This window comes from Seriola lalandi, unplaced genomic scaffold, assembly GCF_002814215.2.
Source record: "Seriola lalandi dorsalis isolate HSWRI2012SDOR001 ecotype SW California unplaced genomic scaffold, Sedor1 jcf7180002054573, whole genome shotgun sequence".
NCBI classification, from domain to species: Eukaryota; Metazoa; Chordata; class Actinopteri; order Carangiformes; family Carangidae; genus Seriola; species Seriola lalandi.
The window spans coordinates 741,232-758,845 of record NW_019525126.1 but is presented as its reverse complement, the minus strand read 5'-3'; the positions used below and the strand labels follow the sequence as shown (position 1 = coordinate 758,845).

The 17,614-nt window shown below is 40.9% G+C and overlaps 2 protein-coding genes across 2 annotated transcripts; one reads left to right on the top strand and one right to left on the bottom strand.

Annotated features, from left to right (window-relative positions):
* The first annotated feature begins 155 nt into the window (after positions 1-155).
* aldh6a1 (aldehyde dehydrogenase 6 family, member A1) lies at positions 156-6,759 on the top strand. Its single transcript, XM_023417249.2, has 12 exons — positions 156-310; positions 752-793; positions 898-972; positions 1,499-1,660; positions 1,832-1,910; positions 2,404-2,706; positions 3,695-3,816; positions 4,179-4,368; positions 4,854-5,035; positions 5,143-5,322; positions 6,202-6,300; positions 6,375-6,759. The coding sequence occupies exons 1-12, from the start codon at positions 272-274 to the stop codon at positions 6,477-6,479; spliced, it is 1,578 nt and encodes a 525-aa protein (XP_023273017.1). The 5' UTR covers positions 156-271; the 3' UTR covers positions 6,480-6,759.
* Positions 6,336-17,600, bottom strand: LOC111663164 (basal body-orientation factor 1). The gene is made up of 11 exons (XM_023417250.2): positions 13,093-17,600; positions 12,759-13,011; positions 12,608-12,673; positions 10,885-11,028; positions 10,706-10,786; positions 10,486-10,556; positions 9,591-9,735; positions 8,536-9,029; positions 8,219-8,323; positions 7,386-7,457; positions 6,336-7,194 (listed from the first exon to the last, which is right to left on the bottom strand). The coding sequence occupies exons 1-11, from the start codon at positions 13,134-13,136 to the stop codon at positions 7,095-7,097; spliced, it is 1,575 nt and encodes a 524-aa protein (XP_023273018.1). The 5' UTR covers positions 13,137-17,600; the 3' UTR covers positions 6,336-7,094.
* Positions 17,601-17,614: the final 14 nt, after the last annotated feature.

Here is a 17,614-nt window from a genome sequence, read left to right as displayed (position 1 = left end):
ATGGTTAGTTGACTTTTCACTTTTAAGGCGGGATTATATAAAATCCCCACTAGGGATTGGATATAAAGCACCCACAGTGGACCAATCAGGCTGCGTTTCTCTGGGGCGTGCGAACATGGAGCGAATAGCAGGCCGAGGAATTACTCAGAGCCCGCCCACAGGTGATGCATCTGCGCGAGGTAGAAAGCTGAATGCTGTCTTCTGCTGGCCACCGTCATATTTGCGGAGTTGGTGAAATCAGGTCGGCCTAGCAAAATAAAACATTTTCATCATGGCGTCAACAGCATTAAGATCAGTGCTACGGACAAAGGTAAGATTTGAGGGTTTTCAAGCCTTAAAAATCTCAGTAACGTTGCAAATGACGTAGACAGGTTTGACAGCTCACATTGTTTACAAAGTGCCAGGGGTCATGTGCTGCAGGATTTAGTTCTGGATTGATTTATTTCACACAGATGGGGTTAACTTCAGTTGTTTGCTCTCTTCAGTAGATATTTGATGCATATTCTATATGCATTCATTCTACCAGTCCACTCCAGTCAGCTTGACTTTGTCCCCTTCAAGCCCCTTCATAACTCCAAACTGTAGTTGCTCATTAATCTTGTAGGCCTTCGGCTGCAACTGGAACAAACTGGTTGTGTGCATTTAATTTTTTACAAAATAAGTAAACAAAACTTACAATTATAGCTTATCGATAATGGATAATATTTATTGCATTTGATGATTTCTGACTCTGCTGTGTTTTTTTTCTCAGGTCCCACTTAAAATTAGCCGTATGTGCTACTCCTCCTCAGTGGTGAGTTGAAACAGTACACACTTGTCTGTCTGTTGTTAAAGTTTCACATCAAATGTCATACGTGGATAGTTGGATCCAGATATGACATAATGTGTCTCATACAGCCCACCACCAAGCTGTTCATCGATGGGAAGTTTGTTGAATCCAAGACTTCAGAGTGGCTGGATATTCACAATCCTGTAAGTATTTCACTTGGCCTGGATCAATGAGCACCACTTATTCTTTTATAGGGACATCCTATATACTGTACATAGTTGGGTTGAAGTATATCCTCCATAATACTACACTGACATGGCTGATGGCAGCGAAGTCTACAAAGCTTGACCTGTTAGATAATGTTGAATGACAATGCCTGTTCCTCCCAACTGGTTCCTGTGGTTGAATGACTTACTCTGTTCCCCAGAATGAAAAAACAGCTTACTGTAATACGTCAACTAAATCAAATAACAAAGTATCTGCCGGTCAATGAGAAGCTTTTTTTTTAAACCTCAGCAACACTTGGACAACAGGTGTTTCATCATGACGTAACAATCAAATGTTTCCAATGTGGAAATTTGTCTCTGATAAACTCTGACCTGCATATTTATGAAAGCCCACATATCTCAGTTAAACATCTGCCAGGATGCACCTGTTACTTAACATTTTCTGGACTCAAACACTCCCCTGATTAGTGAAGCTAATTAATTTTTTCCCTCTCCTCTGCAGGCTACCAATGAGGTGATCGCCCGTGTGCCCAAAGCCACAAAGGAGGAGATGTTGGCTGCCGCGGACTCCTGCTCCAGAGCCTTTCACTCATGGTCTGAGACCTCCATCTTGGCTCGGCAGCAGGTCTTTCTCCGCTATCAGCAGCTTATCAAGGACAACATTGTAAGTCAAAGGGTCAGAAAGTGTAAGGTGCAACTGAAAACCAGCACTGTCCAGTTAGATTTTTATTAAGTTATGTTTTACACCTGTCCCACATTACTTCACAGCCTGTTGTTTCAGTTCATATTAATCCTGAAGTTAAATACAAGGGATGGCGCTTGTTTTGTGTTTCAGAAAGAACTTGCAAAGTCCATCACGGTGGAACAGGGAAAGACCCTTGCAGATGCAGAGGGGGATGTGTTCAGAGGATTGCGTAAGTTTTAAGTTGCTCACACACGTGCACAAAGAACCCTTTTTCAAAGGGCAACAAATAAGTAAACATTTGCATGTAATGTACACTTTTACTTTGTGGTTGGAAGAATGGTTAATGAGTTATGCTAGTTATGTATCTCAATAAACTGGAACAAAGGTCGGTTTACGTCATGAATTTCCCCTAGGGGATAAGTAATGTATCTATCTATGAGCCCTCTGAATGATCACCCCTGATAAGCAGTCCAGTACAATTACTGCATTGTGGAAAATCTTATTTTGTCATTTGGTCAAGCTTTTATTCTGAAAATATGTTGTTCCTTTTGAATGAAAAATCTTTAAACAGGAAAAGTGAATCTTATTTGAGCAGTTTTTTTTTTTTTTTTTTTTTTTTTTTTTTTCTTGAAATGGTGGATTACTACAGTTTGACATATCTGCAGAAAATAACATGAAACAAATTAACTGTGTGTTGCACACTCTGTATGTTTCCTCTGCAGAGGTTGTGGAGCACACCTGCAGCATCACATCTCTGATGCTTGGTGAAACCCTCCCCTCCATCACCAAGGACATGGACACTTACACATACCGCCTGCCCCTTGGGGTGTGTGCCGGCATTGCCCCCTTCAACTTCCCTGCTATGATCCCTCTGTGGATGTTCCCCATGGGCATGGTATGTGGCAACACCTACCTTCTGAAGCCTTCAGAGCGAGTGCCAACCTGCGCCATGCTGCTGGCCAAGATGCTCCAGGATGCTGGTGCTCCAGACGGGACTCTCAACGTCATCCACGGCCAACACGATGGTAAGAGCTGGTCTCTGTTTCCTTTAGCCTGAGACTGTCAGAAGTGTAGATAGAAGACAGTGTATGGGATGAAACTGTAAATTTAGCCTTCTTGATCTGCCCTAAATAATACAAAGACATCTGAGATTTGGACATGTGCACTTGATAACATGACATACAGAATCTTAGTGTCTGAAATTAATGGTCATTAAGCATCTTGGTCATGTGCCACAGTGGCTTAAGCGAATTACTTTTTGTATTTTTTATCTAGTCCTCTTTAATTAATTAATTAATTAATTAATTAATTAAATTCAGGTGGAGCTGAAATGATCGGTCAATGAACCAATTAGTTAGTTGGTGTATTTGCTAAATGATTAATTGCTGTAGTCATTTTCCAAGCAAAAATACCCCACATTCACTGGATCCAGCTTCTCCAGTGTGAGGATTAGGTGCTTTTCTTTGTCTTTTATGACAGTAAATCAAGTATCTTCAGCTTTTTCACAGTTAGTCAGATAAAACAAGACATTTGAATCTGTCTCTTGTTGCTCTGGAAAATTGTGATGGTTATTTTTCACTATTTTCTAACATTTAGTTGGCTAAACAATTAACTGGGTAATCTAGAAAATATACTACAGATTAAAGGAAAATGAAAATATTTGTTAGTTGCAGCTTTGTAGCTTCATATATACAAAAATTAAATCAAACCTTTTTCCTGGGTAAATGATAGATTTGTCAAAAAAGAGGAAGGATGCCCTTCACATTTTGCAAGAGTCCAGGGATTCATCTTAAAAATAGTTGTCTCAATCATGAAGCGAAAGAGGAAGTTCATTTCGGCATCGATGAACCTTAGTAATTTTTTTGTTCATTTGAAATTCAGAACTAACAAGAATCTATAATGATGACAGTTGATCAGTTTTTCATTTCTTGGGTTAATTGCATCATTTTCTGTGTAATGCAGTACAACACAGTAATTGACATTGAGATTTCTCAAACTGTTTTTCTGCCGCAGCTGTGAATTTCATCTGTGACCATCCAGCCATCAGGGCAATCAGCTTTGTTGGCTCAAATCAAGCTGGGGAGTATATTTATGAGATGGGTTCTAAAAATGGCAAGAGAGTCCAGTCAAACATGGTGAGTATCAAATGATAAAGTAACACCAGTTATTGCCTGAGACTTGCTGGAAATGTCCAGCAGGTGGCAGCATTGGCCAACAGATTGTTGTTATCATTGATGAAGTGGGAAGGTGCAAAACAGACACTATAGCTGTGCATCACTGGAGACCCAAACTGTGAATTATAAATGTTCCATTTATTCATTTTCATCAGTCCATCAGTCCTTTCAGTGACATGGACTAAAATGTGGGAGTTTACTATGTGAAATTTGTAGATTGTTTGTTTATAATTCCCTGATATTATGTTCTTACTTGTGACTAACCACTTGCTGTAATGTGGAGATCAAACTGCAGAAGGCTAACCACTTCTCATGTACTGTAGGGAGCCAAGAACCATGGTGTGGTGATGCCCGATGCCAACAAGGAGAATACTCTGAACCAGCTCGTGGGTGCAGCGTTTGGGGCAGCTGGACAGCGCTGTATGGCTCTGTCCACAGCCATCCTAGTAGGCGAGGCACGGAGCTGGCTGCCGGAGCTGGTGGAGCGTTCCAAGGCTCTGCGCGTGAATGCAGGTACCGCACCCCATCACCCCACCCTTCACCTCTGTCTCTCCTGAGCCCCTAGTCTTCCGAGGGCCTTTGGTTTAGTCATCTTGGGGCCACCCACGCCGCCATAACCACACCTCTCGCCTTATGCCCTGTTGTAACTCCACATTGGAGTTAGCTGGGAGAGAGGGCTTGTTGAGTCAGCCATGCTGCAAATTTGTGGCCAGATCTGTGGCCTAGACCTAAATAGCGGTTCAGAGCATCAAATCCTTTGAGAAAGGAAATTGATGTGAAGTAGAATGGAGAATGATACTCCCTGTTCGCTAATTTGTGCAGTACACAGGAAACCCATAAGTAGCCATTTTTGAGGGAGTGCCTCAGGGTGCCCCTCATCCTGGCTTTTGCGTTTGTGGCAAAAGAAGCATTTGAATGTCTGTGCCCTTGATGTGCTCACATCATGCGACTGCCACAGCATGTAACCTTATAGCTTGTTGTTTCTGGGGCCCTGCTAGGAGACCAGCCTGGTGCAGATGTGGGGCCTCTGATCTCTCCCCAGGCCAAGGAGAGAGTCTGCAGTCTGATCCAGAGCGGCGTGGACGAGGGAGCCAAGCTGCTCCTTGATGGCCGAAATGTTAAAGTTAAGGGTTACGAGAACGGCAACTTTGTGGCTCCCACCATCATTGCCGGTGTCACAGTATGTGGGTTTAATATCTTTATGTGCACGCAATAAATGTATTCATCGGAGTACCATTTAAAAAGAAACTAAACTGCCAATAAGTGGTCACCTTTGTGCTCTTACAGTCTGAGATGAAGTGCTACACTGAAGAGATCTTCGGGCCTGTGTTGGTTGTTCTCGAGGCAGACACTCTGGATGATGCCATCAGCTTGGTTAACAGGAACCCCTATGGCAACGGTACAGCTATCTTCACCACAAATGGCGCCACTGCACGCAAATTCACTCACGAGGTGGACGTGGGCCAGGTGAGTGGCTGCAGCTTCGAAATGTGTTCCTCTGTTTTGGGAGAAAGGAGATATTCACATCCCTCTGTCATTTCTATACAGCATCTGTGGCAGGGAGCACATCACATTTCTGTTTGAAAACTTTAACACTCTAAAAAAAACACAAAAACAATTATTTTCCATGTCAAGTATAGCCTTGTTTGCCCCTGACCTAAAATACACACATTCGGCAACCCCCTTCCCTCCGCTTCCCCACCAGTCAAGACTACAAATAGCTACAGCAAATATGTGTCTTAAATGAAAACAGGGGGACATAGAAACATTTTTACAGGTAGTATTCGAGGAGGGAAAATCTTAAATTCATCTCGAAAGGGATTCCTAGGATCCTGTTCAACGTTAAAGCATAAATATGGCCAGCTTTTTTCCCTGTTTGTTTGCCTGTGGAGCCTAGTTATGCCCTGTGTTTGCTGTTCACATGTCGGGGAATGCTGTGCAGGCCATGTGCTATACTCCTCTCCAAACCTCGATGCAACAAACATCTACTTTTCCTTTTTTTCCCCCCCGCACCTTCACCAAAAGGCCTTAGTGTGTCCAAACTTATTCTTGCTGTTACAAACACTCCAAACCAACCATGCCATGCCTCTACTGCCTTCATAACAAAATGTTTTATTTAGTTTTTCCTCCCTTTCATAAGAGCACGCTATGCTTTCAAAACTGCAAATATAAGCCGCAGGTTTAACTGTTTATTGCGATCATGTAAGCTTGTTTTTTAAACAGCATAGATGTACCACATCTCTCATCAGCCACATCTTACTCATGCTAGCAATTTGGGATTCCGAGGAATTACTTTACAAAACTTACACTTATGGAAATGAAAGGGACAATACTTGTTTTCTGCAGATTGGAGTCAATGTTCCCATCCCTGTTCCACTGCCAATGTTCTCCTTTACTGGTTCAAGAGGCTCCTTCAGAGGGGACATGAACTTCTATGGAAAACAAGTAAGTATCTCACAAACAGCACAAACCCAACAGTCTCAGTTTTTATGTAAACATTTTTATTTTTCACTCTCTAGGGCATCCAGTTCTACACACAGATCAAAACTGTAACCTCACAATGGAAAGCTGAAGATGCCACCTTGAAAAGTCCTGCTGTTACCATGCCTACTATGGGACGCTAAATACTCCATACAAATGCTACTGTTCAGTCTGATAAACCAGAACACCTTAATAACCCTTTTCAATGCACAAAACCGACTAACTATGTTCACTGTGAATAGTTCATGAATACTAAATACTCCCCTTTTGGAAGATTTTATATTAGATGTGTGTGTGTATATATAGATATTCTTATATGTAAACCACTGTGGCCAAGATTTCAACAATGCAAAAGATCTGTACAGATTAGGCAATGTTTGTACGGATCCAAGTCACTTCCTCAAATACAATGTTGTCAAGGTTCTCACTGCATTTTATTCCACTGACCCACTATCCAATGATTGTTTAGAGATCTTGTTTATCTGGGGTAAATTTTGGTGTCAGCACTTTGTTGTCAGAGAGAAGTTTTGAATTGAGTGAAATGATCCTTTAAATTCATTTTGACAGAATTGAAATAAGCTTCATATATGAAAGAGAGAACTCACAAGCCATAGATACATGCATGGTAAGATATTTATAATGAGCACAAACAAACATCTTGTATTCTGCTATACACATGATTGACACTCTGTGGGAAGTGCACAGAGCAGAGGCAAACAATCCAGAGTGTGATGAGTGATGTAGAGGCCACACAGAGGTCATGTGGTGTGTATATCCGGCAGGCTGTTTGGGTTCGAGGGCAGAACGGACTCAGGCGCCTGGGTGATGAAGGTCGCCGGGCAGAGCTCCTCTCTAATTCTGGAAGAAAGTCATCATTATGCAACGCTAAAATGCGGCCGTCTTGATAAATCACACGTGAGCACTCATGTTCTCAGAGCCAATGCTTTCTCAGCTAAACATGGAATGTGGGTCCAGTAAATCTGCACAGGCTTTGTAATTGCAAGGATGAGGAACAACTTTTATTCTAGTACATTCCTTTAGTGTCTTACCCGGCAGCATCGCTGTCAATAAAGCTCTTCTTCTCAGAGGAGGCAGACAAGGCCAGATGGTGGCTGACTTTCCTATCAGGACACAGGCAGAGTTGCAGTTAAATACAAAACCTCATAGTGAAAAGCCATGTTTTAGCAGACGGGTGTCTGTTAACTCAGGCCTACAGTCTGTCTTGGAAAGGGGTTACTCTGGGTCAACACAATGCACATGGACTTGACTGCTGGTAACTGACTCTTGAGTCGCCAAATGTTCTGTGTTACGCCGCTGGACTAGGTGCCAGACCACTGCTAACATGAATATACATCTCCTCTTGCCTGCTATACCGCCATACATCCAGATCCCCTGCATACTCCTTTCTGAAAATCATGTTACCAGCTGCTCTTTGACCACAAGTGTTCAAAGAACAAAATAAACTGCTGGTGCACATGAAGAGGGGCCAATAGGCTGAAAAGCAAATCGACGTGACCAGATGTTTGTTTCCAAGCACACGACTCTGCGGCTGGGCCTATTTTTACTATTGTGCCCAGACTCTTTCTTCATTCTTTTTAAGCAGCAGAATGGAAAAGAAAATTGGTTGAAGCCTAACTGATGTTTTATGGTATCCTCTTCTGCTGAGAAAATGGCTGTTTAAAACATTAAAAAGAGGGAGGAGTCTCCAGAGGTTCAGCCTGAACTACTGCTCGGTGTCACTAAACAAAAGTTTAAGTTCATTTTAGGGGATTATAAATGGATTTTAATGTATTAACTAGGATGAAGTCGATGAGTGATGAACAAGCAACCAGACCAAGTCTTTCTAAGTCAAACGTAAACAATTACTGAGAAGTTTAATTACCTTTCCTTCTGTCCATTCATTTTAGCAAACAGAAGCCTGAGCACTTGTTCCCTCTGCTCCCAAGTAAGATCTGAGATTTCAACTTTGCTGCCTGGTTGATGTGTCCTAAAAAGCAGGACGATGAAATCAAAAGTAATATCAAACTCTGCTTTTGTACAAATTAATTTAGTCTGTATGAAGAAGAACCTCGAAGAGTGTTGAAGTTTGATGACCTCTGAATGAGCTGCAGGTGACTTGGCACTAATCAATGTGGAATTAAAAGTATCACAAAAACATACAATTGTACAAGTCATGGAAATGATGGGAAGTGGACCTACCACGTTGCAGCTGCCTCCATGTCTGAATAGACAGAGTTGGTACTGTGGGGGCTTTCATGGAAGGTGCGGATGGGTGGGAACTTCAGCTTTCCTGCTGTGGCTTCTTTCAACCTCCAGCGATAAGCCTGCAGAGCCTCCTTTTTGTATTGCAGCCTGCTAGCCATGACCTCCTGCTTCACCTGAGCCAGTGACTCGTGGAAGAACTGCTCCAGCTCTGTGCGCTGCTCCACAACGGTGCTCGCTAGCCGCTTGATGTGCCCTAATTCTCTTTCTCGCATGGTGAGCACCTTCTGAAGCTTCTCTAACTCTACCTGGCTGGCCTGTGTTCTGACCAAGATCTTCTCCTTCTCTTTCTTTTCCTCTCGCTCAGGTTCTGCAGTCTTTTGCTCCAGGGCCTGCTCCAGGGAAACTACCTTGGCTCTAAGTTTTGATAGCTGTCTTTTTTGGGCCTCCATCTGAGCTGCATTCTTCTTTACCATCGACTCAAAGGTGTTCTGGGTGAGTAGAGAGAAGAGCACAGTAGTAAAATAGATGACACCCACACAGCTAACTTAGGAAAATCCTTTCATTTTCATGCCAATATAGGAGTAAAACAGATAATGATTTGTCTGCTAGCCTGTGCTGCTGAGTGAGCGGCCAAAGCATCAACAAGGAGGGTTTACTCCCTTGATTGACTGTCATCATCACTGGTAAGATTAATGTGCCCAATATTTATTTATCTTAAAGAATCAGTGCCAGAAACCTGCGAAGGAGAAGCCACTGAATTTGAACCCCATACACCAGTGGAAACTCACCACAACCACTGACCACTGAGAGGCTGGGTAGTAGTCAGGAGGTGGGGGGGTAGGAGTAGGACCACAAGGAAAATACACAAGGTCAGCACAAGTAAACAACACAAGGGAAAAACCACCTGAAATATATTCTGGACATATCTGACAAGTGTTTCATAACTGAAATGATTGAAAATGACTTTATGGAGATGAATGCTCTCTGTCCAAGGACTGGTGGTGCCTAATAGTAATGTTGCTGTTTGCTGTCCTATGGTTCAAACATACCTTGTCCAGTGCCAGCGAGGCATTTTGCTTTGCCAGTGAGTTTGACAATTTCTGCAGGTCCTCTGCCTCCTTTACGTGATATTTCAGTGCTTCATTGAGACGGACGTTCTCCTTAAACACAGAGCGCGAGGCATCGTCCAACTGCCTAAATAGTTTACAGTACAAACAAATGAGCCACTGAGAAATTTGTCTCTAATTATGAACACACCACTATAAATCTTAATTTTGTGCCTGACAGCATTTGTACACAGGTTGGATTTATTTTAATCTGCACAGAGTGTCCCAAGTAGAGTAAAACAAATGCTTTATGTAATATTTTAAGACTGTTTATTAGTCAGTGTAGTAATGGCTTTAAATGTGAGGGGATTGAGTTATGACCATGTTGAACATATCGCACAATTTCGCTCTCAGTTTCTTGGTTCTTACACAGAAAACTGAATTAACTGAGCCACTGTACTTGGGTTCCAAAGACAACCTAAGCATGTTCAAAAGAAAATCAATTACTGACACTATGACCAAAGCGACAGGACCACACCAGTATCAATGTTGATGTTTTATGAGCTGTAAAAAAATAACTAAACATAGCAATGGCGAAATATACATCCCATGGCCTCAAAAGTAATAAACTATGGCCTTCCACACACGCTTTACCCTCTCCTCCCTTCAGGACATTCTGGGACGGCTAAGGATGTGATCATTGGCTTAGGTGATGTACACTATAATGAACATGACGAACTGGTGTGGTCAAGAAAATAACATTAGTTCTAGTTATATATATATTTATACACATAAACACTTATGTGAGTAAATTATTTTTTCTTTGCACTCTGAGCACATCAAAGTGCAGTTTAAAGAATAAAATTAGATTGTGAAGGCACAGTGGAAACACACTCACACAATGGCTTCATTGTGGGCCCTGTCCACCACCAGGGCTATCTTTCGCGCGGCTTCTTTCTCCAGGCGAGCCTGCAGGGAAATTTATGAAACTCATTCACTGTTCCAACCGAACAGATCTATTTCACAATAATTTCACCACATCATATGTCATCATCCTATCATAACCATATGGATGCGAGTGGGATCATTTTAGGTAACTTGTTAGTTTTTGACGATACCTTTTCTTTGAAGAATTTGCCTTCCATTTTGTTTAAGTTTTCCCTGTGTTCCTTTTCAGCAATATCCATGCTTTCTCTCATCTACAACATAAAAAGTCATGGTAACTGGTAGCATTTTAACACCCTGACAAAAAGGATGACCACTGTTTAATAGGTGTCCTCCTCATGTTTTTCCTCACATCATTGAGCTCCTGTTCCATCCTGGCTTTCCTCTTCTGAAACTCCTCAATTTTCCTCATACCATCCTGGATCGTGTTAAAGTCACTGGATTTCTTTCTGAACAGTTCTTTCATCTCGTTGATTTGAAGTGTGTAATCTTCAACCTGTTGAAACCAACGTTATAATTAGAGGCACAAAATGAAAAACATTCCACATATTAAATGTAGACCAAAACTGTAAAAATGTGTCCACTAATCTATATAATAGAGCTACTGCAACGTTCCCATAAGTGCAGCTTGTATCAGTTTTAAGGAAGAGGATTTTTGTCCAAAAGTTCACATTGGCCATGCTCTTTTGCAAACCAACTTTAAGCACAGATCAGTCAGCCTAAATACCTCAAGATGCTACTGTGGAGAAGCTAGTCTGAGCAAAAATGTGACAAAGTGACCAAAGTCATGAGAAACTACCAAAACATGCACCCACAAACATGTACATGACGACTAAATGAGAGGTTATCAACCATCTGATTACAACTTTAGGCCTAATCGTTATTCTTCAGATAACTCTGTATACGTTCCTCTACATCAATGCACCAGTGTGCAGTATTTACACAAGTTGGTTTGCATCATATGCAATTTTCACTCTCTGTGGTCTATCAAATCATGAGCTTAAAAATATATCCACCAGTTTAAAGTTAAGTGATTAGTGTTGCATGCACCCGTCTTGTCCTCTTGCTGTGAAGTAACTGCATTATAAAAGTCTTTATAGAATAGAGATTTGGATCACTGGATATCTCAACACTCGAAGAGTTTCATCATGTCGCTCCTTAGACAAAAGCTAGCCATTTACGTTCTCTGAGTGACTCTGATGGAGTAGTTTCCATTACCTAAGTCAATTTTCAAGATGAACCATTTTATCACCTCACAATGAGAAAGGGGTTGTGAACAACATGTCTTGAATTCACATCTTTAGAGTCAACCACAGGACAGTATTTTTTCTCCTTAGTGGACATATGTGACAGTTCCATACATGTCTAAAATAGGGATGTTTCAAGTTGGTCCAGACCATGCCTCTTATTTCTTCATCAGACACTTATTGGACTCTGTTTTACCAGCATGAAGTAAGAGCTGGAAGATTGAAAACAGCTGCTAGCAAAAGAAGCAAAAGTTTTTTGTACCTTTCTGTCTAGTCAAGCAACTTGATTTTTGTCATGTCAGTTTGATAGCTTGATCTTAACTACTAAGCAGCAGAGGTGAAGGCAAAATGGAGTCACAATAAGCACCTTGTTGGTGTATATTATGTAACTTTAACTGGATTTTCAGAGTAAGGATCTGGGTGACATGTGAGGTATGGTGAACACATCAACATCAGCATTGCCACTGCCGGTTCCTGACCTAGCACTTTTAAATTATGCTTCTTTTTTTTTCTGTGGCCACTGACATGGATTAAAATATCGTTAGACCATGTAACTCGGAATGTGAGGGTATGTTTTTTTTTTTTGTTTTTTTTATGGTCGCTTTGTTTGGTTGTTGTTTTCTTACATAATAAATGTCAACATAATTACACACAGGACAGCTGTTAAAACACAGCGCAGCACATTTTTGAGATGCTACAGGTTACGCACAGTAAATCACAGTAGTGCTGTATTCTACTATGAACACGCTATCTTGTACATGTTTTGTGGGCCAAATGAAAGCTCGAGTTGCATTTCTTTTCGTGTTGCTGTGTTTTAAATGAACTCACCAGTTTGTTTTGCTCCTCACGCGCAAGTGCCTCTTGGCCTTTGAGGGTTTTCTGCAGTATATTGATCTGTTAAAATAAGTGGCAGAATGTTAGATACGACTGAGCCCGTCACTCTGTGCTCATTCACACCTTTACAAACTAACTTTCCGACCTTTTCCTCTTTGGCTGTAGCCTGTCTCTTCAAAAATCCAGTGACATCGATGGTGTCCTTCTCCGCGCGGTACAGTTGATTGGTGAGCTCCTCGTTCACGCGCGCCAACTTGCGGCAAGACTCCCGGTACTGCACGAGCGACTGGTCCGTGACCTGTAACCTCAGCTCCCACAGGGCAGCGTTGGCCTTGGCCCTCTCGATGTCTGACTCTTTGTCCGCTTTTGACTCCTGTTTGCCGTCTTTTTTTCCTTTCCTGGGCCAAAAGTGTGATGTTAGTTTATTTTCCATTTGGACATCAGTGCAGCAAAAACAGTGTACAAATGTACGTACTCACCCGGTTTTCGCCCTCTTTACTTTGGCAACTTTCTTCTTCGGCATCGCTGTTCCTTTTATCGACTAAAATACTACAGACAAGACACCTATGCTGCCATAAGGAGACGAAGTTACACGGTAATTTTTACAGTTGGCTAACGGTAACGACAGCAAGCTACTGGAACTTGCTGTCAATGTTTGTATAGTGTTGTTGCCATAGAGACGATGTAGCCAAGGAAAAGGTCACATTTCTCTGCCATAGGACATATGGCAGGCTATTGTATATTTAATACACACAGTCTTAAATGAAAATGATCCTGAGACATTTTGTCAGATTTGTGTCTGAAATGCATTTTAATATCTGTAAAAAAAAAAAAAACAAAACAAAACGAAAACAACATACAACTTACAGCTATATAACAACTATATAGGTAACCTTTAGAATGACATAGAGATACATCAACAGCAATTGTTGTTGTGCCCCTATTATTTGCCCAGACACCAGCCAGTAGGGCTAATCTAGAACTGAAGTGACTGGTTGAATATTTGATCAGTTGAATCAACAATTGATTTAATTTCTATCTTTAAGCAAAAATACCAAGAAGTCTGTAGTACCAGCCTATCAAATGTGACTATTTGCCAGTTTCACAGTTTTCTATGGGGAGTTACAATTAAATACATTATGGACGTATGTATTATTAGATTCTATGGCTTTAGTTTTAGATAAGCAAGTTTAACACAAATGTACTAAAGCACAGGTGTTACTAATAACATTAATGAAGCATTCACAATACAGCACCCTGAAGCTTAATGGAATTCAGACTTCATTAGTTTTATTATTTACACCTGTGCTTCTCCTACTCACATGTCAAATGTCCTCATCACATAGTCAAAAGGCACACCTGAGTTTATCACAAATAATTCATGTACAACACGTACATTTTGACAACACAGAGACATGACATTAAAACTAAACCTCTTAGCATGTGTCCCAACAACGTTCAGACATGGGCTAATAATCATATTTGTATCCTATACAAAATGTACTGGACATCTCTGGGATAGCAACACTGCCCATTTTTATAGAAAGAGATTAAACTTCTGTCAATTTCAATGATACTAAACATGGACAAACATCCCTACATTTGAGAGACGGGAACCAAATAAATAGTGTTGGCAATTAATTTTCTGTCCGTTGGGTAATTGATTAATGAACTTAGAATACTAATAACATTCAGAATACTGTTGGACTGTTTTTCAAGTTTGTCTTACTCATTGAAAAATTATCACCAGCTTAATGCAACTGTTTTAATTAACACCCTTTCCCTTATTAGCATTTTACATTACATTACATTTACTTATTTGGCATATGCTTTTATCCAAAGCGGTTTACAAGTGAGGGACATCACTAAAGCTTTACCAACAGCTATTGCTTTTTTTTTTTTTTTTTTTAACTTGGTGGCAATTCTGTGTTTTAATTAATCAACGACTCAATGACTGTGACAGATTATAAGATACACATGTCTGTTCATGCTCACCAACTTCTGGACTGACACAGAATGGCTGTATTTGTCACTTGTCTTGTAATTACAGCCTTCTCATGCTGGGCTCTATCAAACAGGATCTGTTTGCACTTGATCTCCTCCCACATGATGACATGAGATACATGTGGCTTCTGTCAGCAGCATTGTCCATGTTGTCCTGAAAAGAACTATGTGTTACTTGCTGCCATGTCCACAGTTGTTTTTTGCTTTAGTTATGAGAAAACCACTAAGATCAACGTAAATGCAGTTGGCTTACATCTCTGAAGAAACCCATCCAACAGAAACAATGTAAAGTTAGCTCAGGTCATGATTCAAGCTCCAAACCACTGAATTCTCCCCATCATCTTGTTCAGCTTTCTGCAGGAGCCTGAGAGTGACCATGTAGATTATTCATCAAGCGAAAAAGTAGATATCGCAAAAGTGTTGGGTGTAGCTACTGTAAACTGAATCATATAGGGTCGCTCTCTGCTCTGGCATCATGAACAGAGTTTGAAGACTAAATTTAAAGGTAATTACTATGACAGTGAGGAGAGAAAACTGAAATAACCCTGAGCTTTTCAAAGCTGTCATTATCACTGGAATTGTAATGACAAGGTTTGGGTCTCTTCAATGGACTTTTTGGGGTAGGACACCCACAAACATGGCATTCCTGAGGGTAACATTGCAGCATATTAATGATATATTGGACAGTGTAGATTACAAAGCTGGGGTCCCTTCTCATGCTTTACGGTTTCAGTTAACTTGAAACAAAATACCAAACCTTGTCTTGAAACTACTTCTTGTTTCAAACATTGTGCTTGTAATGTGCTGTGTCATGTTGTAGTGGGACAGTTTACATACAATTTAAACAGAAGCAGTACACATCCTAACATCCTTGGTAACATATAGATTTTTCAGTAGTTTAGTTTCTTGTATGTTATTCTAGAGGGAATATTCAAAAATGATAAAAAATTTCTTTTGTAAAATATAAATTCAAATGAAATCTTTCTTGGAGATCCTATTGCATCATATTATAATTGCAAAATAAAGTAGGTGTGAGTTTAAAACATGATTCATGCACCAAAATCCCCTTAGGTGGATTGCAGCTGTCCAAACACTGAACATTATCCGTATTAATTGCTGTATTAACCACAGGATGTGTCTGAACAGTAACAGCAAGAAAAGAACTGACAACAATTTCAAATTGAAACACACATTGCAGACAAAACATGACTTCTTTAAAATTTCTAGTAGGACATTTTTATTCAGATTTAATTAGTCACATTATCACACTGTTGACATGCAACCAAGAGATCTATGGGCACTAGTCAGTGAGAGGTCCTGGACATGTATGCTTTGATAGGGGCAAACGACCATTCTGGTGAGCCACAGGATTGAAAAAAGTAGCCACAGTATTTAGAAAAAAGGAAGGAGGAAAGAAAGTCCAATATTTTTAGTCCAAATTACAGTGTTGGAACAGAGCTTTGCACAGTAGAGTGTCCTGGGAGTGGAGTGGCATGGTTGGTGGACGCTGGTGCCAAGCCCCACCCTCCCCACATTGTCCTCTCTGTGGACTTCCTGCACTTTTTGTGCCTGTCTGCAGGACCTCTGTCCTCCCCTTACCTTTCTGGATAGGCTGACGGTCAGCTTGCTCTCTGCCTCAGCCGCCTGCTGCATGAGGTGAAACAGTTTCATGTAAGCACATGTTAAGTCAGGGTTGGGACGGGGTCAGTTCCCTAGGGATACCTGAATTTCTAGACTACCAGCGCCTTGTCTTTCAGATCTCTGTCGTCTTTCTGTTGATACAAAGTGGGTGAAAAATATCACAGCCCAGTACAAATCTCAGTTCATGTAAGGTCTTGGAGTTGATGTGCCCCTGTGCTCCACTGCTGTTGGATGTCTCTGCATCCTGCAGTTAAAGCCAGTAACTCTGAACATTACATGAGAACGCATTAAGTGATACACTACAGCATGGCTCATGATGTTGTGCCAAACACCCACCTAAAGCGGAGAAACAGCCACTCATGCTTTTCATGCATTCTCTCGTGAAACGTGCCTTGCTGCCCAAATATTTTTCCCTTGGAAAGGCTGTGGTTAACACAGGGATGAGTGGGAGTGAGATGATTGCTAACATTCTTTTAAGTTTTATGCCAGCTGGAGTGCAGGTCACATTTGCATTTTTTAAGGTTGGTGAAACTGCTGCAGTGGTTTTAATGTGGTGATTATTGCAGGATCATGAAGAGGAGGGTGAGAGAATTTTTATTATACATGCATGATTCATTCAAGCTACTGAACATGAGTAGTTAGTAGAGGTGGTAATACATAATAAAACAATACATTCTCTCTTGTATGAGTCCCAAAAGGTCTGACTGACCTCGGTTTGAGTTTCTGTAATTTTTTTATTTTGTTTCCCACAAAGCCCCAAAATATTGAAACAGAGCATCACTCACCAGCACCAGTAAAGGTTTATTCCAATTGAATAAAATGGAAAATTGTAATATTTGATTTGCTTCTTATAAAACTGCAGTAATTAATGTGAAAACTAAAAAATAATTTGCCTTTATAACTACTCAGTAGAAACTTACATGACTCCTAATTTAGGCAGTGGCCAAATTTGAGCACTTGTCAAGTTGTGAAAGTCCAAAGAGTTGGGAGAGTAGAGTGAAGGAATCTCTGAGTCAGATTACTATACAAGTCTTAAATACACTCATAAAAAGTATTTTAAGACCCTTTCTTTTGAATTTCTTCACTGTGGACCATTCATAGCCATTCATTTTGACTTCTTTATAAACCCCATTCTCCTTTCCTACGAGATTTTTTTTGGCTCCACAGTAACCAGTAAAGATGAGGAGGGGAAAAACATAGCCAAAAATAATTCTCCTCCTCCTCTTAAAAAAAAAAAAAAAAAAAATAGATGGGAAAAGCTGTTGGTAGGCAGGTAGTCCGTCTCCAGCTCCGCTCACAGGAGGGGGGACTCCTGATGGAGTTGGGATGGACCGCCACAGGATTGGTGGATGGCTG